Consider the following 25,351-nt stretch of genomic DNA (forward strand, 5'->3'; position numbering starts at 1 on the left):
GATGCAAAGTTTCAATAAAAGCTTTTTATTATAGTCGGTTGAATTTCCTTTTTATATCATGAATTCATTGTATCATTCATGTGAAGACATTACGTTCGTTCCAAATGAAAAATTCAGAATAGGCTGTACTTCATCCCAATGAAGTTCACCCTATTCTGAATGCTTCATTAGCAACCAACGTAATGTCTTCACATGAATGATACAATTAATTCATAATATAAAAAGGAAATTCAGCCGACTAAAATAAAAGGCGTTTATTGAAACTTTGCATCTGAAGTTTGATTAAATCCTTTTCAACAGTCCAACTGGACACTGGCAGTGCATCAGAGGGACACTTCCAAGTGGGGAAGTGCAACAGTATACACAGGTATGTGTGCCATGTCAACTCTTCACTTTTCTCTGCACCAAAACATGCAGCATGCAATGGCAGTGTGTGGGTGTTAAGGTGCGGAGCTTCTTAGGGTGGCTCAATAGGTGCTGCAGCCCTCAGAAGCCATTCCCAGGCACAGTGCCTTTGGTACCCATGGTACCTTTTACAAGGGGCTTACCTGTGGCCAGAGATGTGCCAATTGTGAGTACAAAGGTATAGTTTTGGGAAGCAACACAGGCCCTAGGAACCTGATTGGCAGGGACCCAGGGCACACCATTTCAAAGTGCATCATGTGTCAGGCAAAAAGTGGCGGATAACCATGCAAAAAGGGGACACTTTCCTACAGGAGGGTGAGACAATTTTAGAACCTAGCTCTGTGTTGATGTGTAAGGCCATCCAGGCCAGCCCCACCAAGCCCATCCCTCCATCACAGCATGACAATTCTGTTCTCAATTGAAGGAACGGCCATCTGGGCATAGTCCAAATCTGGGGGGGTGAGGTTGGTGGGGATTGGGGGGTGACTGACGCACGCTCATGCAGAGCAAAAAGCAACCATACATTGGGACCTTCTGAGTTCGTACTACAGACGTGGTCAGACAGTGTCATCTGTCATCTGCAGCATGGCGGTTGGAAGGGTAATAGAGGCAGCGCTTCTCTCCGTTGTCTTTGGCACCTACTCAGATGGTGTCTCTTCAAGAACCTGTTTCCCTAAATGCCCACCAAATCCTTGGAATGAGAGTTATTCTAGCTCTGTGCCAGAGTAAAGTTTGAAATCTTTTCAAACTGGGTTTAATCATGAAACATTAGAGTTTGTGAATGCCCACAAATGTACATTTGGGTGGGCACTCTTAGACTTACAAGGCAGATCACAATTGGAATGCTCACGCCCCACCTCTGGAGTAGAATTTACGGCTGTGGAGATCTCTGCGCTAGCAGCGGAGTTCTTCACCCCTTAAATGGATTTACTCCTGCAAGAAGCTTCTTTGTGAATTTTTGACAGGCATAAGAAGGTACATTTGGCTGTAAACCTACTTTTATGACTGAATTTGCCTTTATGATTAGTGCCCATATTAGATAATCAGGCTGTCAGAATTTCTAACCTCTGTAGCTGCGTTAGGATATACTGTGGGAGACATAAGACGGACTTGTCCTAGCTACAATTTTATTCAGTAAGAAAGAGTAAAATCTTTGTAAAGTTGAAAAGTTATTCATGACAAAGCTTGCCTACTGCACCATATATGGAAGCGAGGGTGCAGAGAAAGCTCCTTGTTAATCAGGATGCCCAATTTCAGAGACCACAACTCTCTCAAAGGGCACTTTTCCTCTGCACCCAACTGTCGCACTGCTAAAACGGAAATTATTCCTGAAATAGTTCCTTAAACTTTCAAAGTGTATTCTCGGTTCATCTGTCGTACTCCAGAGCCTCAAAGCATATAACTTCCTCTTTACATCACCACCACGGAGACAACATGTTTGTGCTGTAATAATTTATTCAACATTTTCAACTGCCGACCGTTGCCAATCCAGGCTTTTACAGAGGCATGTGAGGTCAAACATGTTTCAAAAGTGGGTTTAGAAAAGATATTTTTCCCAATGCATTTCGAATCTTTTTGATTCTTCGTCAGGGGTTAACTAAAATGAAAATAGAAAGAAAAGTTTAAACTAGCCGCTCACCCTCTCAAAGTAACAAAAGACACCTATCTCATTGCTGTACTTACACCCCCACCCGAACCCAACTCTGCTACAACCTATCAGTGTTGACTCTGAACAAAGAAAAACAAAAAATGTGCAACACAACATTATACTATCACGAAACCGTAACCCGCTGCATCCTCCCAACCAACTAATACCAAGAATTCTGTGCCACCCTTGTTGTTGAATACTATTTACCTTCTCAACGCCACAACCGGCAGCATAACCTCACTCCGCTTACTCTTCCCAAAGCTCACGCTCGTATTGTCTGCCACTCGAGCCGTTTTTCAAGTAAAAGCTCACCCACCTGTAACCAATCTCGTCCTGCTGAACTCCTCCCCCTCGTTAAGTGAAATACAAATCCCACAATACCCTACCCACGTATAACGAAACCAAAATTGACAAAATTCTACTCCACCCACCTAGTAAAACCAACGTGTGCAAAAATAATCTCTCAATGGGAATAAACTTGTTTGTGCGCTTCCGATTAACTACATATCGAAAACATAAACAATATTTAACGTATCACATTAAAGAAAGGAAAACATTGGAGCAACAAAGTTTAAACTGTCCCTTCCTTCCGATGCCATTGTTAGTGATCATTTCATTTGCTTGGTTGTTAAACTTTCCACTCTGGATTTTCATCTGTCCCCGTGATGATAATTATTTCTTAAACTTCATTTGAACTTTTGGGGTGCAAGCTCGTTTTGAGGCGTCAACATTGCAAAGCAGATAAGTCGTAGTTGAGCAAATGCACTCCTTCCCTTGATAATTAATCTGATTATTCAACTACAATGAATGAAGTGCGTGCGAACAGGTGCCGTGAAAACGCCTCGAATCACGGCTTTATGAAATCACAACTCTCTCAAAGGGCACTTTTCCTCTGCACCCAACCGTCGCACTGCTAAAACGGAAATTATTCCTGAAATAGTTCCTTAAACTTTCAAAGTGTATTCTCGGTTCATCTGTCGTACTCCAGAGCCTCAAAGCATATAACTTCCTCTTTACATCACCACCACGGAGACAACATGTTTGTGCTGTAATAATTTATTCAACATTTTCAACTGCCGACCGTTGCCAATCCAGGCTTTTACAGAGGCATGTGAGGTCAAACATGTTTCAAAAGTGGGTTTAGAAAAGATATTTTTCCCAATGCATTTCGAATCTTTTTGATTCTTCGTCAGGGGTTAACTAAAATGAAAATAGAAAGAAAAGTTTAAACTAGCCGCTCACCCTCTCAAAGTAACAAAAGACACCTATCTCATTGCTGTACTTACACCCCCACCCGAACCCAACTCTGCTACAACCTATCAGTGTTGACTCTGAACAAAGAAAAACAAAAAATGTGCAACACAACATTATACTATCACGAAACCGTAACCCGCTGCATCCTCCCAACCAACTAATACCAAGAATTCTGTGCCACCCTTGTTGTTGAATACTATTTACCTTCTCAACGCCACAACCGGCAGCATAACCTCACTCCGCTTACTCTTCCCAAAGCTCACGCTCGTATTGTCTGCCACTCGAGCCGTTTTTCAAGTAAAAGCTCACCCACCTGTAACCAATCTCGTCCTGCTGAACTCCTCCCCCTCGTTAAGTGAAATACAAATCCCACAATACCCTACCCACGTATAACGAAACCAAAATTGACAAAATTCTACTCCACCCACCTAGTAAAACCAACGTGTGCAAAAATAATCTCTCAATGGGAATAAACTTGTTTGTGCGCTTCCGATTAACTACATATCGAAAACATAAACAATATTTAACGTATCACATTAAAGAAAGGAAAACATTGGAGCAACAAAGTTTAAACTGTCCCTTCCTTCCGATGCCATTGTTAGTGATCATTTCATTTGCTTGGTTGTTAAACTTTCCACTCTGGATTTTCATCTGTCCCCGTGATGATAATTATTTCTTAAACTTCATTTGAACTTTTGGGGTGCAAGCTCGTTTTGAGGCGTCAACATTGCAAAGCAGATAAGTCGTAGTTGAGCAAATGCACTCCTTCCCTTGATAATTAATCTGATTATTCAACTACAATGAATGAAGTGCGTGCGAACAGGTGCCGTGAAAACGCCTCGAATCACGGCTTTATGAAATCACAACTCTCTCAAAGGGCACTTTTCCTCTGCACCCAACTGTCGCACTGCTAAAACGGAAATTATTCCTGAAATAGTTCCTTAAACTTTCAAAGTGTATTCTCGGTTCATCTGTCGTACTCCAGAGCCTCAAAGCATATAACTTCCTCTTTACATCACCACCACGGAGACAACATGTTTGTGCTGTAATAATTTATTCAACATTTTCAACTGCCGACCGTTGCCAATCCAGGCTTTTACAGAGGCATGTGAGGTCAAACATGTTTCAAAAGTGGGTTTAGAAAAGATATTTTTCCCAATGCATTTCGAATCTTTTTGATTCTTCGTCAGGGGTTAACTAAAATGAAAATAGAAAGAGAAGTTTAAACTAGCCGCTCACCCTCTCAAAGTAACAAAAGACACCTATCTCATTGCTGTACTTACACCCCCACCCGAACCCAACTCTGCTACAACCTATCAGTGTTGACTCTGAACAAAGAAAAACAAAAAATGTGCAACACAACATTATACTATCACGAAACCGTAACCCGCTGCATCCTCCCAACCAACTAATACCAAGAATTCTGTGCCACCCTTGTTGTTGAATACTATTTACCTTCTCAACGCCACGACCGGCAGCATAACCTCACTCCGCTTACTCTTCCCAAAGCTCACGCTCGTATTGTCTGCCACTCGAGCCGTTTTTCAAGTAAAAGCTCACCCACCTGTAACCAATCTCGTCCTGCTGAACTCCTCCCCCTCGTTAAGTGAAATACAAATCCCACAATACCCTACCCACGTATAACGAAACCAAAATTGACAAAATTCTACTCCACCCACCTAGTAAAACCAACGTGTGCAAAAATAATCTCTCAATGGGAATAAACTTGTTTGTGCGCTTCCGATTAACTACATATCGAAAACATAAACAATATTTAACGTATCACATTAAAGAAAGGAAAACATTGGAGCAACAAAGTTTAAACTGTCCCTTCCTTCCGATGCCATTGTTAGTGATCATTTCATTTGCTTGGTTGTTAAACTTTCCACTCTGGATTTTCATCTGTCCCCGTGATGATAATTATTTCTTAAACTTCATTTGAACTTTTGGGGTGCAAGCTCGTTTTGAGGCGTCAACATTGCAAAGCAGATAAGTCGTAGTTGAGCAAATGCACTCCTTCCCTTGATAATTAATCTGATTATTCAACTACAATGAATGAAGTGCGTGCGAACAGGTGCCGTGAAAACGCCTCGAATCACGGCTTTATGAAATCACAACTCTCTCAAAGGGCACTTTTCCTCTGCACCCAACTGTCGCACTGCTAAAACGGAAATTATTCCTGAAATAGTTCCTTAAACTTTCAAAGTGTATTCTCGGTTCATCTGTCGTACTCCAGAGCCTCAAAGCATATAACTTCCTCTTTACATCACCACCACGGAGACAACATGTTTGTGCTGTAATAATTTATTCAACATTTTCAACTGCCGACCGTTGCCAATCCAGGCTTTTACAGAGGCATGTGAGGTCAAACATGTTTCAAAAGTGGGTTTAGAAAAGATATTTTTCCCAATGCATTTCGAATCTTTTTGATTCTTCGTCAGGGGTTAACTAAAATGAAAATAGAAAGAGAAGTTTAAACTAGCCGCTCACCCTCTCAAAGTAACAAAAGACACCTATCTCATTGCTGTACTTACACCCCCACCCAAACCCAACTCTGCTACAACCTATCAGTGTTGACTCTGAACAAAGAAAAACAAAAAATGTGCAACACAACATTATACTATCACGAAACCGTAACCCGCTGCATCCTCCCAACCAACTAATACCAAGAATTCTGTGCCACCCTTGTTGTTGAATACTATTTACCTTCTCAACGCCACAACCGGCAGCATAACCTCACTCCGCTTACTCTTCCCAAAGCTCACGCTCGTATTGTCTGCCACTCGAGCCGTTTTTCAAGTAAAAGCTCACCCACCTGTAACCAATCTCGTCCTGCTGAACTCCTCCCCCTCGTTAAGTGAAATACAAATCCCACAATACCCTACCCACGTATAACGAAACCAAAATTGACAAAATTCTACTCCACCCACCTAGTAAAACCAACGTGTGCAAAAATAATCTCTCAATGGGAATAAACTTGTTTGTGCGCTTCCGATTAACTACATATCGAAAACATAAACAATATTTAACGTATCACATTAAAGAAAGGAAAACATTGGAGCAACAAAGTTTAAACTGTCCCTTCCTTCCGATGCCATTGTTAGTGATCATTTCATTTGCTTGGTTGTTAAACTTTCCACTCTGGATTTTCATCTGTCCCCGTGATGATAATTATTTCTTAAACTTCATTTGAACTTTTGGGGTGCAAGCTCGTTTTGAGGCGTCAACATTGCAAAGCAGATAAGTCGTAGTTGAGCAAATGCACTCCTTCCCTTGATAATTAATCTGATTATTCAACTACAATGAATGAAGTGCGTGCGAACAGGTGCCGTGAAAACGCCTCGAATCACGGCTTTATGAAATCACAACTCTCTCAAAGGGCACTTTTCCTCTGCACCCAACTGTCGCACTGCTAAAACGGAAATTATTCCTGAAATAGTTCCTTAAACTTTCAAAGTGTATTCTCGGTTCATCTGTCGTACTTCAGAGCCTCAAAGCATATAACTTCCTCTTTACATCACCACCACGGAGACAACATGTTTGTGCTGTAATAATTTATTCAACATTTTCAACTGCCGACCGTTGCCAATCCAGGCTTTTACAGAGGCATGTGAGGTCAAACATGTTTCAAAAGTGGGTTTAGAAAAGATATTTTTCCCAATGCATTTCGAATCTTTTTGATTCTTCGTCAGGGGTTAACTAAAATGAAAATAGAAAGAAAAGTTTAAACTAGCCGCTCACCCTCTCAAAGTAACAAAAGACACCTATCTCATTGCTGTACTTACACCCCCACCCGAACCCAACTCTGCTACAACCTATCAGTGTTGACTCTGAACAAAGAAAAACAAAAAATGTGCAACACAACATTATACTATCACGAAACCGTAACCCGCTGCATCCTCCCAACCAACTAATACCAAGAATTCTGTGCCACCCTTGTTGTTGAATACTATTTACCTTCTCAACGCCACAACCGGCAGCATAACCTCACTCCGCTTACTCTTCCCAAAGCTCACGCTCGTATTGTCTGCCACTCGAGCCGTTTTTCAAGTAAAAGCTCACCCACCTGTAACCAATCTCGTCCTGCTGAACTCCTCCCCCTCGTTAAGTGAAATACAAATCCCACAATACCCTACCCACGTATAACGAAACCAAAATTGACAAAATTCTACTCCACCCACCTAGTAAAACCAACGTGTGCAAAAATAATCTCTCAATGGGAATAAACTTGTTTGTGCGCTTCCGATTAACTACATATCGAAAACATAAACAATATTTAACGTATCACATTAAAGAAAGGAAAACATTGGAGCAACAAAGTTTGAGAGGGTGAGCGGCTAGTTTAAACTTTTCTTTCTATTTTCATTTTAGTTAACCCCTGACGAAGAATCAAAAAGATTCGAAATGCATTGGGAAAAATATCTTTTCTAAACCCACTTTTGAAACATGTTTGACCTCACATGCCTCTGTAAAAGCCTGGATTGGCAACGGTCGGCAGTTGAAAATGTTGAATAAATTATTACAGCACAAACATGTTGTCTCCGTGGTGGTGATGTAAAGAGGAAGTTATATGCTTTGAGGCTCTGGAGTACGACAGATGAACCGAGAATACACTTTGAAAGTTTAAGGAACTATTTCAGGAATAATTTCCGTTTTAGCAGTGCGACAGTTGGGTGCAGAGGAAAAGTGCCCTTTGAGAGAGTTGTGATTTCATAAAGCCGTGATTCGAGGCGTTTTCACGGCACCTGTTCGCACGCACTTCATTCATTGTAGTTGAATAATCAGATTAATTATCAAGGGAAGGAGTGCATTTGCTCAACTACGACTTATCTGCTTTGCAATGTTGACGCCTCAAAACGAGCTTGCACCCCAAAAGTTCAAATGAAGTTTAAGAAATAATTATCATCACGGGGACAGATGAAAATCCAGAGTGGAAAGTTTAACAAACAAGCAAATGAAAAGATCACTAACAATGGCATCGGAAGGAAGGGACAGTTTAAACTTTGTTGCTCCAATGTTTTCCTTTCTTTAATGTGATACGTTAAATATTGTTTTTGTTTTCGATATGTAGTTAATCGGAAGCGCACAAACAAGTTTATTCCCATTGAGAGATTATTTTTGCACACGTTGGTTTTACTAGGTGGGTGGAGTAGAATTTTGTCAATTTTGGTTTCGTTATACGTGGGTAGGGTATTGTGGGATTTGTATTTCACTTAACGAGGGGGAGGAGTTCAGCAGGACGAGATTGGTTACAGGTGGGTGAGCTTTTACTTGAAAAACGGCTCGAGTGGCAGACAATACGAGCGTGAGCTTTGGGAAGAGTAAGCGGAGTGAGGTTATGCTGCCGGTTGTGGCGTTGAGAAGGTAAATAGTATTCAACAACAAGGGTGGCACAGAATTCTTGGTATTAGTTGGTTGGGAGGATGCAGCGGGTTACGGTTTCGTGATAGTATAATGTTGTGTTGCACATTTTTTGTTTTTCTTTGTTCAGAGTCAACACTGATAGGTTGTAGCAGAGTTGGGTTCGGGTGGGGGTGTAAGTACAGCAATGAGATAGGTGTCTTTTGTTACTTTGAGAGGGTGAGCGGCTAGTTTAAACTTTTCTTTCTATTTTCATTTTAGTTAACCCCTGACGAAGAATCAAAAAGATTCGAAATGCATTGGGAAAAATATCTTTTCTAAACCCACTTTTGAAACATGTTTGACCTCACATGCCTCTGTAAAAGCCTGGATTGGCAACGGTCGGCAGTTGAAAATGTTGAATAAATTATTACAGCACAAACATGTTGTCTCCGTGGTGGTGATGTAAAGAGGAAGTTATATGCTTTGAGGCTCTGGAGTACGACAGATGAACCGAGAATACACTTTGAAAGTTTAAGGAACTATTTCAGGAATAATTTCCGTTTTAGCAGTACGACAGTTGGGTGCAGAGGAAATGTGCCCTTTGAGAGAGTTGTGATTTCATAAAGCCGTGATTCGAGGCGTTTTCACGGCACCTGTTCGCACGCACTTCATTCATTGTAGTTGAATAATCAGATTAATTATCAAGGGAAGGAGTGCATTTGCTCAACTACGACTTATCTGCTTTGCAATTTCAGAGACCAGCATGAGGAATCTGGATTACCATTTTCCCAAAGCATGGAAACAAAACCAACTCTCACACTGTATAAAGTCTGAGCAGGGCGACCCCTTTTACTTCCCACCCAAGTTCCCTATAAAAACTACTTTAGGATTTGGGGCAAATTTAAGGGTCTGCTCCACATTGTACAGCACTGCAGTTGATGCTCCTGTCTTAACCCCGAAGGCCCAAAAATGCTGTTCACTAATGAAGATCGTTCCAACATTGTGTTGCTACGATAGGGAACTTAGAGAGGCAAGATACAAATATACCTATTTTAAAAACCTATGAGTGGCATTGGTCCATACAGAAACTGCACCCAACTAATGGAAGTCTAGACTTGAACAGTTGGAGATGTTTGCAGCCATGATGTGAGATTCCATATGTCTTATGCCTTTAGCCCTCCCTCGTGAGCTTCTGGACACAGATGGCATCCTCTTTGAGAGACTGTTTTCTCAGCATCTTTATTTATGCTACATATGTCAGACATTCCTGAGCAATCACCCATTGGAGGAGATGGGTTTTCAAGGGTGCTTTGTGTTGCAATGTTCTGCATACTAAGGCTCTGGAAACCACCAATTGCGCCAACATATTGTGGCTGGTTCACGCAAATGATGGTCATGGCTGGGTATGAACACATCATAAATAAGCTTAATGACCTATCAGTCACCATTGAATGATCAGGGGATAATTGTAAAACCCCTTCAGGGTTGAACACAGATGGAACCGCCCCCGCGCCAGCTCTGCAACATCACTTGCTCACAAGCCATGTCTCCTCAAGCCCTATATTTTCTCTGTCATGCAGTCCTATACCCTCTTTTATTGCACCTGTTATTCCCCCTCAGTATCTGTTGCCATTTTTTTCTTTTCTTATTACTTAAAGATGCTCCATCAATTGCCATGATTCTTCTTAATATGATGACACCCCATGTCATACCTTAGGTTTCCATCCCATCTATTCCCTGATGTTCTGATCTTTCCGAAGAGCCCCACACTTGACCGTCCCTACTGCTACTCTGTCAGAGAGATCAGTTGCCGAAGAAGGGTGTCAAGATGCTACCAACTGCCCCTGCCCATGACCCCTTTTCCCTCCACTTCTGTACGGATCTCTGCTCATAATTGTTTTTTGTAATTCTAGTCACCTCACTCCACGAATTTCGACTGGTGTTGCTGTTTATACTTCTTGGTTCACGTCCTGCATGAGTTCCAATTGTTATTGATAAAATGTTCAATAAAGAGTTGCTTCACAAAAAAACGTCAGGATGCCCAGGTTCCTGATTAATTTTGGTAGCTTAGGGCATTGGTCAAAGGTGTCTAGCCGGGAAAGGATGACAATAGGGATCTGTTTTCCACTACCAAAACCTTTATGGTGCTGTTGTTGAGTTTAAAGGAGTTACTTTGCATCCACTGTCACAAATCCAGTGGACATTTCTTCAACACAGAGGGCACAGTGAGACCATCTGAATCAATTCTCAAGGAAATCTGCCTATTGTCCTGTATGTAAACTAATGTAAGCCTTGTTAAGGAATCTATTCAGCTACACAGCGTACTCGGATATTAAAACACATTGGTTGCGATGATTAGCATTGTGGTACTCTATCAATAATTTCTGACATCATAGAAGTCACATTAGAAAGGAATAGAGTCAGCCAGCTAAAAGCCTGTCCCCCATTTAAGCACTAGCCCATACACTGTATTTAAATCCACTAGAATGATGGTGCAGATGCTGTTAAGGTCCACCACAAGACAGAGCTCATCAACAGTTGCTACAATGCCAGAAAAACTATCACTCTCAGTCCATTTTGAAATGTGTTTAGGACATTGTATCTAGTGGAAAGGCCTGCTGTTGGTGGGTTACAAATCTTTCCAGTAATTTTGTCTGTAATTCGATTGGACATTGGAGAAGAATGCTGATGTCCTCATAGATACCAGACAACTTCAATCTGGAAAGGTAGACGTCCACATTCCAAAAGTTGGAACATAGGTCACCAAACTTTGATGAGAAATTGAAGAGTTTTTTTAAAGTACACAAGCAATCATTCCTCCAATGAGCTCTATGGGTTTAGTGGGGCAAACACCCAATGAAGAACTTTACTTTCATAAGAACTGTGGTCTGTTGAAACTTCGAGATCAGTCATTTTTTTCCTCTGAACATCAGTTGACCACTTGTAATGGTGTTGGCTTGGCAGTGAACCTGATGGATTTCAAATAGAAGGCAATCAACCAAGTATTTGTTGAGACTATCATAGAGATATTGTATAGGGCATAGGATTGTATAGTACCTGCACTGGCCTCAAACGCCTTAACAATGTTAAATATTCCCTTTGCTTTATTGGGGTATATTAAATACAGTTGTAAATGAAACTCTTGGGTGCATCTGTTAAAATTGTAGATTCCCTGTGCTGTTTATGAATAAAGGCAGTTTTGTGAGACCAAAGTGAGACACTAAAGATTACATAGTAGATATTGTTTTTCAGATAAGGTCTCTGGAAAAAAATGCACCTCTTTGAGAATTGGTCAGCATTTGGATATTTTTTAGATATTTGTATATTAGGAACGTTTTCAACAGTAGCGGCCGGCATGTCTCGCGGGTAGAGGGGTGACCAGGGGGTTCGCATGAGGCGTACTGATTGTGGGTGGTCATGATTGCGGGAAGGAGGGAAAAAATAAAATAAAAATCACGTAGTCACTTTTTTCTTTACTTTTGAAACGTTCCCTCCTGCTGGGAATGAGACCTACGCTTTCATTCGGAAGAAACACAGCAGTAATTTACTTGTGCCTTGCAAGGAGACATTCTTCTGAACGTTGCTGCACTGATAGCAAAAAGGAACGCTGAGAAGTCAGGGTGAGTCGCCAGGAAGTCAATACAAACAGCAGCGGGCGGCATGACTTGTGGGGGGGGGTAAAGGAGGGGTGTCGCGATTGCAGGAGGGATGGAATAAAATAAAAATCACTTACCTTGCCGCCATTCGGTCCCGCGTCGCTGCTCCTGCTCTCCTGCTTCCGATTTCAGGAACAGGAAGCAGGCAGCCAGGCTCCCTCCCCTAAGCCAATCACAGCACTGCAATCGCAGCGTTGCGATTAGTCTGAGCAGGCTGGAGGGGTGCACATGTTTTCCATGCAGGCTGTAATGTAACCTGCATGGCGAACAGGGGAGTGCCCATGACTAGTTTGGGCAGGCTGAGTGGGCTCACCAAACAGTCACTGCGCACTTTTCGGAGTGGGCAAACCACTCCTCCACTGCCCTGCTCACAGAGCAAAACAGCCCCGCCATCCTGCCCACCCACAAAGCTGCCAAACATAAAATGATAACAACCAAAAGTTATTATCATTTTATGTTTTTGCTTCTGCACTGCTTGACAGGAGTGAGGCAACGCTCCTCCGCCATTGCGGAGGAGCCGCATCTGGTTTTCAAGTGAACTTTCGTAAGCAGTACAATGCACTCTTATTTCAAGAGTTAAAAGGGAGGCTGACTGATTTAGGGATGAACTAAATAAATAATTTTCAGCTATTATTCCACCTGAGAATAACAAGTTTTATAGACTCAGTAAAGTCCCTTCAGAAGAGCAATAATATGACAAAATTACTTAGTCTGTGATCCGTTTAGATCCAGGATTATTGGAATAGAAACTTGTATGAGTTCCACTCCCTGGAAAAGTAAATCAAGACAATGGCCATGGTTGTAAACAAAACATTGTGATACAGCACTCCACAGCATAAGGTCAAAATACAATAATTTACAATAAAAATTGTCAATCCATTCAGCAGGTCTGGTTTCAGGTTTTCTTTATTGAATTTCTTCTCTTTTAAAAGAACAGCGTAGCCAACGCGTTTCGTCCCTAAGGACTTCTTCAGGGCAGATATGAGAAAATAAAGGTGCTTAATCTTGTCCCTCTTCAGAATTAAAGTCTGTGGCCAAAGCTCCCTTTAAACAACCAAAGTAATATATTACTGTATAGTTTTAACAAATTGATCCGAAGCTCTCAGTATAATTTCACCCTGTCAGGATTTTAGAATTAGTATATATTTGTATTCAGCATCAAGGTCCCTCCATCAAGCGGTCCATGTTGTGCATCGTGCCATTAAACATTGGTCTAATACTAAGACTGTGAAGGCGTTTAATGATGTGTTAGCCCCAGGGTGAGGCTTTGACTTCCCCAAAGTTAAAGACTTCCAGCACCACTGTGCAGGCGGCGGCGATGCATAGGCACAGTCTCTGAAATTCTTGCCCAAAAGGGAACCACTAAAGTATATAAAAAAAGACGGATGGAATGCTTGAATTGACCTCAGACAATGGTAATTACTTAGGCAGCATTCCAGTCAATCTTTATTTTGCACGCCATGCCACCTCAGTTTGCATCCAGCTATATGCGGATCAGTCTTGAGCCTGCTCCAATGGGAACAGTCCAACCCGAACTGCCAAGCCAGGTCCTCCGTGAGCCGGAACACAAGCAACCCAGGAATGTTTTTGCCCTTGTTAGAGGCTTATTAGCCAGATATAACTTGGTTCTAGTGACACATTATGCACTTGACCCACGTCTGGTCATTCCCGACCAACGTAGGGTGACATAGTAAAGCATACAAAAAGTAATGGATGGAATGCTTGAATTAATCTCAGCCACTGGCAATCACTCCGGCAGCATCCCAGTCCAGCTTTATTTTTGCACACCATGCCCCCTCAGTTTGGGCTCAGCTATACGTAAATCAGTCTTGACCCTGCTCCAATTGAAACAGTCCAGCCAGAACTGCCAAGCCAGGTCCCCACTGAACTGTTACACAAACAACCCAGGGACAGTTTCGCTGGGCATAGGTTGGTTCAAGTGACAGTGTGCATGGGTCCCATGTCTGGGCATACCCGTCCCACTTAGGGGGACAAAAGGTATGTCACCCTAAGTGGGTTGAGTGTGCCTAGGCATGGGTCCCGTACACACTGTGTCACTGGAACCAAGCTGTACACGGCTGATGAACCCATAAGAATGGCGATAGCAGTCCTGTGTTGCTTCTGTTCTGGTTCAGAGAGGACCTGGCTTGGCAGTTCGGGATCGACTATTCAAATTGGAGCATGGTAAAGACTGATGTGCAAATAGTTGGGTCCAAACTGAGGTGTATGGCGTGCAAAAATAATGATGGACTGGGATGCGGCCCGAGTGGCTGAGACTTATTCAAGTATTCCATCCATCACCTTTTTGTAAAATGTAATAGGGAACCACAGCAAAAGATAAGATTATGACAGAGAGCAGCAAAGAAAATCTTATTGCAAGACTGATGAAAAATAGGTCTTTAAGGTGAACTTAGAACTAAATGATCCCCAGCTTGTATCCCATCAGCAAGGGCTGAAAGTAGTCTAGCTCGGTTTGCCAAACAGAAAATCTGCCATTTAGGTCACAGCTCCAATGCAAACCCATAAATAATCCAACAAGAGGGAACAGTATGTGAAAAGGTATTTAAAACAGTGGTTGAGCAACTGCCATTCACTCCCAATATGCAGTGGTCGATTAAACCCTTTAAAGGTATACAGAAAAAAATGTCAATGGTTAGATGAAGAGAGGGAAGCTGCGAAACGGTGGGAGGCCTTTATCTGAACAACAAATTCCTCACTTTTGTCGAGGCATAGGAGGTGTTTGGGGGCGCCGGAAACAACGTCTTCAATACGATAGCAGGCACACAACAAGAGCGAGATGGACAGTATTCCAGAGGAGCCTTTATAACTATCGCGACAGCACTCCTGGAGTTGGCAGGCATCAAAAAACGAATTTCAAACTTATACAGGACGCTAGTGCACGAGAGAGGGGGGGCGGTAGATTTGGCTCCTGAGTGATGGTCAGGACACCGCCCTGATCCACTGTCAGACACTGACTGGAATAAAGCCTTTAAATGCCGTCCATTATCTTCACATAGCCTACATCACAAGGAAAAAGCTTGCCCAAATATACCTTTAAAGGTGTCTGCGTGCAGAAGATGTGGAACTCAAAATGCGGACTTCTTACACACGGTTGCGGCTTGTTGAGAGGTCTCTGAATTCTGGCACAGGATGTATGAGGGTTTACAGAGGGAACAGGATCACAGAAGATCTGGCAGAACCGGCCGAAATGCTAGCAGCACTAACTAACCCTCCAGACAGTAGGCCTCCTCAGAAAGCATAATAGAAACAATTATAAGAGATTGCCTAATTAAAAAAAGAAAGAAATAGGTTAACAAACAATACAGCCATCGACGGACAAAAAAAGATTGCAATAATAAGAAAAAGTTCTGGTAATGTTCGCAGACCACTTGTTCTTCGACCCCAGGTTTGTCACTACAACCATTTGATGGCAGGATAGGCCATTTTATCTATCTGTCTATCTGGCTGTCTGTCTGTCTGTGAACCAGTGTAATGCAGATAACAGCAGTACACATGCCCTATCCTCACACGACGGGTGTAGCGCAGGTAGTACAAGTATAAGCTTCCCAAGTGCAAGCACACACATACCCAAGCTATAGCATGGACAGTAGCTGTACAAGCTTCCCTCCAGATCACTAAAAAGTTACGCCAATGGCATCAGCAGTGCACTGTTAGATACGCTCATCTCGGTACTGGTTCACTTGTCACCCTCGGGATCTGATAGTGGCCATAGGCGGCTGTGCTGGGCCACCATAAGGGTTGTAGAAGCCATGCTGATCTGTATCCAGGAGCAGTGCAGGTAGGCATGTGTCCCGTGGTGGTAGCACAGTGTGTGTCTTGGGCGTATTGCTATATTGCTGGAAGTAGCAAGAGGGAGGAATATAGGAGTAGGACTGTCTCTCAGCGGCAAATCACACTAATTTAGCTGCTGCAAGGCATGATCCAGTCAGCTTTAGCCTGCCTTAGAGGAAGAGTCTACTCATCAGAACGTATCCCACAAATATGAATCACCAGGGTGTACTGACTGCCTCTGCCTAGGTGCTGGCTCATTGAAATAGACCAATGGTGGCAGTCACCTAGCAAAGAGTCCGCGTCCATGTGCTTGTGTCACTGTCGCAGCCCTAAAGCACGGTGAGCAGCAGGTAAACACTGAACCACAGATACATGCATCCCCTCAAGCTTACCGCCTATGAACAACTTGCCAGCTTTTCTACAGCCAATACCGAGCCATGTGGCAGTTTCCTAGGTCCTATCAACATTACGGAACTGGCAAGAGCTCCCCACCAATCCAAGGTGCCACACTATACCACCACCAAGACATTATTTCCACAAACGTGTTTGTTGTAAACACATCATACCAGAAGCTCTAGACCTGCTTGTAGTAAACACTAGCTAAAATATGTTTAATAAAGTAGGTATTTCGATCCTAATGTGTGATTCGGCATCTGCCAACCCTTTTGAAGTTAGATAGTAAACCGTTTCTCATATCGAGGTACATTCCCTGTTAGCTGTAAGGGTGAGGTGGTGCCAGGAAGTGTGGACGGGGGACAATGCCGGAAGTGAACACAGCTTGCATGCAGTTTCAAAATGGTAGTATGCATTTGCTTGAAGGAATGTCAGGACTGTTTTTCAGGAGGGTTACAGATTTCACAGGAGGACGCGAATATAAGTGAGGAAAGATACAGCGATGCTGTACTCTTGTTTGCCCCAGGCCTCTCTTAAAAGGGCCCATTTTGCACCTGCACTATCAAGATGTACTGATCACTTTCAGATCAAAGAGGGTGAACGTTACTGCTACGCAACATGGAAACAGAAGGGGGAAAAAGGTTTTGAGAAATTAAAATAACCTTACGAAACATTTGGGGAAGAGCGCTGCGAGATGAAATAACTGAGAATTAATTCCATTACTGTGCCCAGTATGTAGCATTATAGAACAAGAAAATGTCCACATGCAAAGATATGTCAAGAAATTGCGATAGGGCAACATTGACCACATGCACAGATATTTATGTCAAGAAATTGCTTACCATAAGCGTTTTTTATGACACTTTGCGATCCTTTGCTTCATCCCCTCAGTCCCAGTTCAGAGCTAAGCATCTTCCTTCACCCGTTTCCGGAGGCTGGTGGGGGTGGGGGGGACTCATACCACAGCTCAGGGAAACTACAATTAACCTTTTCTTAGTAGTGTTTTCTGTGCAAATAATGCCTCAATTTATGCCATTAAAGGGTGTCCTCCTTTGTAACAGATTGATAAATATGCTGTCAGTATTTAGTGTAACTTTTTTGTGGATGTCAAGAGCAAAAAATAACTTTTACACTATACATAAATACTTCGATTTGGAATCATTATTTGTCTTTCCCACGTCTTTGTTCATAATGTTTTTTCCTGAATTAGTTGTAGTTGGTTTTCTGTTTAGAGACCTGTATGCTGTTTGGTTTATGCCTTTTTTAAACTTCTCCTTACATTTCTCCCCAGTTAGTGTTTGCAGCTGTTGGAAGGGGCATATACATCTACAACATTCAAACGAAGCGTGTGATTGCCTGCAGGAGATTAGCCCATGACTCGAACTTATTGCATATTGCAAAACTTCCAAACAGGTAAAAGATCTCAGTAAAGATAACTGTGCTTTTAATAATAAGACATATCCTAACATCTTTTATTACTGACTGTTCAAGAAAAAAGTGGCAAGAAGCTCTGTCTTGGGTCAAGCATTTTTAGGTTTTGCCTGAACAGCGAGCATGCGTTGACTGTGAAATCTATTGTTAATAAAAATAGCTTAAAAACTGGCTTAGAGCCCCCCCCCCCATTACTTACCAATACTTACCATTGGTTGACATTCGCCTCACTCTCATTTCCTAGCTTCTTACTGGTCATGCCTCTTGCTTCCTGGCAGCGGTTCACTTTGTCCTGCATTTTTCCTGGTGCTTCATTCTCTGCTGTGGAGCGTGGACCTATCACAGGTTCCTGTTTGCGGCCAGTGTATTTTCACTGGCTATGCGCTGCTCCGGGTAATTTCTTTAAAATTTTTGTCATGCACTCTTAAAGAGTGCATGGCACTATATGGTCTCCCCACCCTTCTTCTGCAGCTCCCTCGTGTTGTACCCACCCCCTGCCCTCCTACAGCTGTCCGTAGTTTTTTGTTCCCCCTCGCCCACAGCGATATAGTAGACTCTGCATTCCGCTCTAGCCAACCTCACCTCAAGCTCGTCTGGATGATGCTAATTTGAAGCAGGGTTGTCACGGAGGTAGCCCGGAGAGAAGCAAATGTTGGCTACATGACCACATCAGAGTTCTATCATAGCGTACAGCAGCATGGTGTCCTCCAGCAGTGTTGATGATTGAACCACAACAGTTTGCTGTATTTACTGGAGATAGAGCTCTCAAGTATCCCCATACCAGTCACAAGCACCTCTTCCATTCCTTGGTATTTGCATAACATTTTGGCACTTAAAATCCTGAATCTATGCAAGATAAAAATGAGCTCAAGATACTCATAGTATTGATTTGGCTGTGGAAGGGTGAATGGCTTCAATTGGCACTCAACCCACCCATCTGTCTCGGTCTTTCCAGGCGACATTATATGTACTTCGGAGGAAGTGATGGGGCAGTGCCCTTCAGCACAAGAACACCACACCCAAACCACCGATGATCTTTGGATTAATGAATGGCTGATTGCTTTTTTTTTTCTGTTGAAAATGGCACATAGATGCAATGAGCTTCAGCCCTACGTGTACACATCTTCCAAAGAGACTGGCTCCTCCTTGTGTGCTCACAGCTATACTTAGAACATGCGTTGGCAAGGCCAGTAGGTTTCGCCTATGCAAGCTCTATTAGCTTTGTCAATTTTTTTAAAGATGTATTGCACAGCACGCTATGATGTGGATAGCGTTGACTGACTCATAGCCGCTTATTTCCTGGCAGGAAAACCCTATTGGCTTTGCCAGTGCTTGTTAGCTTTGGCATGATGGTGTTTGTGCAATTCATTGCAGATTCCCAAGAAGGACTGCAGGTGCTTGCCTGTAGAACTACTTTCATTGGTCAAGAGAGAATGGTACAGGAATGGCCTTAAGATTTTTTTAAAACGTGATGAAAAGTATTTTATTTGAGCTGCTAATCGAAGAAGCAATTGTCAGCAATGAAAATAATTAGAAACAGACAGTAAATACAATACAATTATTAAAAGAGAGTGGTTGTGAATGAAAACAAAACAGTTAATATGTGAGAAATCAAGAACACTAAAATAACATCATGAACGTCAACTGTAGTTTGACACATTAAAAGAAATAAGGGCCATAGGTACAAAGTCATTTAATGGTCGAAAACCCTGCAATTTTCTAAATCACAGAGTTTACCACCACTAAATTGCACATTAGTATTTACTTAATCCCTTTTGGAATTGGTAATTGCTTATCAAATCCCAACATGGGTTTTGAAATATATGGTGAATTGCAGTTTGGAGCGAAATGTTTAGGGCATCTCCGCCAATGTGCGATTGGCAGTGCTATGTATCAATGATTTCAACTGTAATTTGGGTCGCAAGCCATTGATAGGTTTTCGACTCCTACATTGAGGTGGTAACCCATTTGTTTTTTTGTTTTTGTTTTATTTCAAAGTATTCTATTAATTTTATAAGCAGATACATTAGCATTTCTGTTACGAGGTTAACCAAACGTAGTTTGTAGTGCAGTGATTACATGTACTTTGAAATATATGTTTAGCTAAACCCCTCTACCTTGACTTGCTGGAAAATTAGGCAAAGGATGATAGAAAGAAAGAGGCAGGAAAGAAAGGGGTGAACAGAGGATAGAAGAGAGGTTCTATAGCAATGAGCCTAATTGGACTTGTAGGCATGTGACAAAGCCGACCCCCCACTGGTTAGCTTGTGGCAAAATTGGTAGCCATGTAAGGCCCCCCCGACGCCTCTTCGGCCATGGTAGTAGTGTTCGAACTTGCTCACCCCCCTCCCCCCTGCCCACGAGGGGGAGGGAGGAGGGAATCGGAATGGTTTCAAGGGGGTTCGTAAGAGTCTAGGTACGTGTCGAGTGACTTCCTCATCCCCCTGGTTGCTGGCCTCCAGGGTGAGTTCTGTAGAGCAATGTTATCCGCGCCTCTGAGGTGCGTCACCCAGTTTACCCAGCCTTTGTATGAGGTCTTAGTTATGTCTTTCCAGTTGGTCAGGACCATTTTTACTGCCGCGGTCAGAAGCAGGTCTAGTAGGTCTTTGTCATGCTCTGATCTTAGTCCTGTGGTCATGAATGCGGTGGCGAGGGAGGAAAATTCAGCTGTTAGTGTGCAGCCCAGTGCTTTATTTATGAAACCAAATATTTTCTCCCAGAATGTTTTGAGAGTTGGTCAATAGTAGATAAGGTGTGCTAGGTCCTCCTTTTCCTTGCTACAGTTCCAACAAGGGGCTTACTGGATATTACCTCCTCACGGATACACACCGGTATGGCTACAAGTCAAGAGAGCCATACTGAACAATTTCAACCCAATGGCGCTGTTAACAGCTAATAAGCATCCTCACGCCTCCACCTCCATTTTTAAAAACACAAAAATTGCCATACTAAGAATAGATAAGAAAATGGAGCACAGCATAAAGGGCTCGAAGCTGGAGTCACTCTCGGGCAATAGCAAGATCATATACAAGGGAAAATACCTAGCCCTCGACACATGGATAGAGAGAGGCATCTCCCACCCAGTCCAACTAGAAGAAGGGGGATACCCCACCATGTTTGCCGTACTGAAATCTAGACATAACCTAACAGACATTGAGTTCTACATCTTCCTGAAAATCAAAACAGCCCTATCCAAAGCCAAACTATCACCCGCCAAACCGTCAATCCTACAGTACATGGCAAAAATCAACAGACTAGGTCACCATGTATCACACCTCTACAAACTTCTACACCCAAACTCCAACACACTGGCTATATTATGGACCTCTGCCTCGCGTAGTAAAATCTTCCCGGTACTATCACAAACAAAATTCTGGCTACTCCACAAGGCTTTCTGGACCCCTGCTCGATTATTCTCACTAGGCCTCAGGGAAGATGATCTATGGTGGTAACCCATTTGTAAAGGGGTTTGGGTCCTTTTCGGACCTCTTCCCCTTTGTAAATTAAGAAAACATGCTCGTAAAGGTCTGGGTCAAATTTTCAATTAGGCTTTTTCTTTACATGTGCAAAGCCCACTTTTTAAATTTAGGAATGTTATTTTTGTGCTTATTAAAGTATTTGCTCACACTTCCTGTGTGAGACAACCTCCTGTTGGTGAGGTGTGGGGGCTTCCAGGGTGGGAATGCCCTGGAAGTTTCTGATTACCCTAAAACGTACTCATTTGTGTGTATTCGCAAACCAGTTCCAGAGCTCCTCCCACCTCAGAAAAAGGCAGAGAGGAACAGTCGTCGGGGGGCAGGAGTGTATCATTTTTCAGGGTGAGAAGGAGAAGAGAATAACTCCCAAAACTAGGGTGTAGTCCAGTCGTCTTTCCACAGGGAATAATAATTCTGTATATTTTCTCATTACAGAAGTAGATATGCATATTTTCGCATTTGAAAATGGAGTGCTCAGATATTTTCCAGAAGTATGCCTAGAAACAGGTTATGCTATGTTAAGATGCACACCCTGGCCCAGGTCTTGTCTGCCCTCTACCATGGAGACTAAATGCTAGTGTTAGCCTTGTAGGATGCCTATTTTCACTTACCGATCTTTGCAACGCATCTGCACTACCTGCTGTTCGTGGTGAGAGAGAAGCCTTTCCAGTAATCTCTCTTTTCAGAAGCAAATCCAGTCGGTTTCTGCTGCCTGTTTTTTCAAGATGAGGATGATGAAAAAATGTATCAATTTCCTCCCTAGTCACACTAGGAAAACGATTGTGCAGGCTTTAATCACTTCCCATCTTGATTATGCAAATGGATTGTACCTAGGTCTTTCTTGGGGCCTTCAGCGTTGTCTTCAAACAGTCCAAAACGCTGCTGTCCGCCTGGTTTGTGGTCTTCCACTTCGGGAACATATCACTCCCCATCGACTCAGGCTGCATTGGCTCCCAGTTCACAAAAGGGCGGAATTTAAGGCTCTTACCCTCGCTCATCGCGCGATTAATGGTAAAGGTTCTGCTCATTTATCTTCCTGCCTTCGTCCTTACAGCAACACCCGACTTCTTCGCTCGAGCTCTAAACATCTTCTTTCTACCCCTAGAGTCAAAAAAGCTCGATCTGGGGGGAAAACATTCCAATTCTGTGTTTCCTCCCATTGGAACAATTTACCCCTGTCCATTAGGACCATCCGGGAGGAATCTTCCTTTCGGAGAGCCTTGAAAACTTGTCTTTTCTGTTAATTCCATCTGAGTTCTGGCACTTCCTCTGCCTTCACACTAGCGCCGGGACACCCCGTTGGGGTATCTGCGCGCTATACAAGAGTTCTAAATAAATAAATAAATAAATTTCGCTGTGCTGCCCTTTGGTATCACCAGCTCCCATCAGCTGTTCACAAAAGTGATGGCCCTGGTGGTAGCACACCTTTAGAGGTTGGAGTGCCAGACTTTCCCTAGCTTGACCACTGACTGTTGAAGGCAGACTCTCCCAGACAGTCGTCGACTACCTCCAGACTACGATGAACCCCCTGTCTTCTTTGGGTTTCTTTGTCAATGCGCCAAATGCACACCTGACTCCTTCTCAGACAGCCCCTTTATTGAAGCCACTCTAGACACGGTTCGGTTTTGTGACTTCTCCCCAGGAAAGCAAGTCCAGGATATTCAGGGTATGATTCTGATCTTTCCGCCGAGGTCTTGGATTTTAGTGAGGTCGATTCCCAGGCTGCTGGAACTGATGTCCTCTTGTATTCTGCTGGTCGAGCACGCCAGGTGACATATGTGGGCTCTGCAGTGGGCAAAATATCAATGGGATCTCTCTGACCACGCTCATATTTCGGTCGAGACTGCAAAACTCCTAGAGCCGTGGTTACTGGTTCACAATTGGGTCAATGGCAGGCTTCTCTCCCTTCCCCACCCAGAGCTGACTGTGGTGAAGATGAATTGCTTTTGGGTTGGGGTGTCCACCTGGGAGAGGTGTAGATCCAAGTCCTCTGGTCTCTGGCCTAGTCCCATCTCCACAGCAACCTTCTGTAGCTGAGGACCATCCACTTGGTGCCTAAAGCCTTCCTTCCATCAAAAGGAGTCTGGTACAGGTGCTCTCGACAACACCACCGCAAAGTGGTACTGCAACAAACAAGACAGGGTGAGGTTGCAAACTCTGTGCCAGGCTCTGGAAATGGCTGGACCACAAGGGAATTTTTCTGGTTGTGAACCATGTGGCAGGATCTTTGAATGGCTGGTCAGATGAGCTCAGCCACGAGCGCCTAGCGGATATCGAATGTTAGCTACACCACGAAGTGGTGCATGGTCTCTTCTGCGCATGAGGAGAACGTTGGTTCTATCTGTTCACCAATACCAAGAGCATGCATTGTCAGCACTTCTGGGCATTGACGTTTCCAATGCTTCCCTCACTCTGAGACGCTTTGTGCCTCAAGTGGACTTCAGGAATGTTAGAACTGGAGGTCTCTAGTTGGCTGAGGTAGGTATCTTAGTCCAAATAGGGACCCTTGCTTCTAGTCATGGTAAGGAGGGACACACCTTTAGATAACCCCTGCTCACCCACTGGTAGCTTGGCACGAACAACCAGGCTTGTCTCCAAGGCAATGTGTAAAGTATTTGCAGCCACACTCCCAGTAACACAGTGATAACAACACAAACGGACTCCACACCGGTTTCATAAAAATAACAGTATCTTTATAACAAGCATTGGCATAGCCAATAGGTCTCGCCTTTGGAACCTTGTACGTTTTTAGCCAGAGCTATTGGCAATGTATTTAAGCTATGCTGTAAAGCAGCATGGCTACTGTGCAGCATGTTGAAAAGTTATAATAAAAAAAGTGTTAAGTATTTTTGTTACCTTATATGTAGCCAATGAGACATTATATAAAACTGAACGACCCTATTAAAAAAAGAATTTACATTAAAAATGTCTTCTAGTTTTCTTGTTCTTGCAATGCTTATTGAGAAGAAGTGGAATTAAAGGTATTATTTTTTCTAATATTACAACTAAGACCAGTAACCTCTCTAATATGGTGGGAAAACGTATTTTTAGTCTTCCATGGTACTCCCTAGGGGGGGGGGGGGGGGGTTTCAGATCATTGGTAAATCTCCTTGCATGTATTTCTGAGTGAAACTCAGAAGCGCAAATAGGTATGTTCACAATTGCAAAACCCTTTCGAAATTGGGAGAAAATGGTTTTGTGCATGTATATTGCCTCTTTTTTTTTTGCATTTTTATATAGCACAAACTCTGACCCAAAGGTATTGGAGTGCTTTATGTGAGCACCAGTTACATTGCACAAGTGCCCATTTATTTTTGGCAGGCAAGGGGAGATTAAGTGATTTGCCCAGAATAGATAGATATACACTACAATAGGCACATTGAGTATACTTCCATATTCACACAATAACGTACATAGGCTAAGACCAGGGCCACTGAAATTATATGGCACAGCTAAGTAAATCATGTGGCAGGAGAAGGCAAAATTACATCAACTCACCGCAACTGAAACAGACTAGGTATGGAGATCGGTTGATAAACACAAAATCTCAAACACACTTATAGTCGCACATCACAGCCTAAACAAAAACACGAACACACACACCTAGGGAGGTTAACACAGATACCTGAAAACAAACACTTTTGAAGAGAGACAATTATACATAACCACACACACAAAAAGTTAGACAGAGAGACATACTTATGAGCACAAGCTTGACCTAAAAAACCTGTAAATATGTTGTGTGTCGGCTGCATTGATGACGCTGTGAGTTCACAGTGCCTCTGCGCCACAAAGTAAAATGTCTCCTATATTTCTAAGACTGTTTAAATTTTGCTCATGGTGCACATGAAAGAGCACGTAAAAACACATCAATAAACTTTTGTACTCAGCAGAGTTGAACAATTTCTAATTGTGTACTTTGATCCAACTGAATACTTTTTTCTGAAAAGCGG

General features: G+C 42.9%; 1 protein-coding gene across 2 annotated transcripts in view; it reads left to right on the forward strand.

Annotated features, from left to right (window-relative positions):
* The window catches only part of WDR41 (WD repeat domain 41), a 550,534-nt gene that overhangs the window by 362,873 nt on the left and 162,310 nt on the right, over positions 1-25,351 (forward strand). For both annotated transcript variants that reach the window (XM_085632270.1, XM_085632269.1), the window contains exon 10: positions 17,783-17,904. In XM_085632270.1, the coding sequence (XP_085488396.1) occupies positions 17,783-17,904 (122 nt within the window). The remainder of the gene's footprint in view (positions 1-17,782; positions 17,905-25,351) is intronic.

The sequence above is a fragment of the Triturus cristatus genome, chromosome 2_1, assembly GCF_964204655.1.
Source record: "Triturus cristatus chromosome 2_1, aTriCri1.1, whole genome shotgun sequence".
In the NCBI taxonomy this organism is placed as follows: Eukaryota; Metazoa; Chordata; class Amphibia; order Caudata; family Salamandridae; genus Triturus; species Triturus cristatus.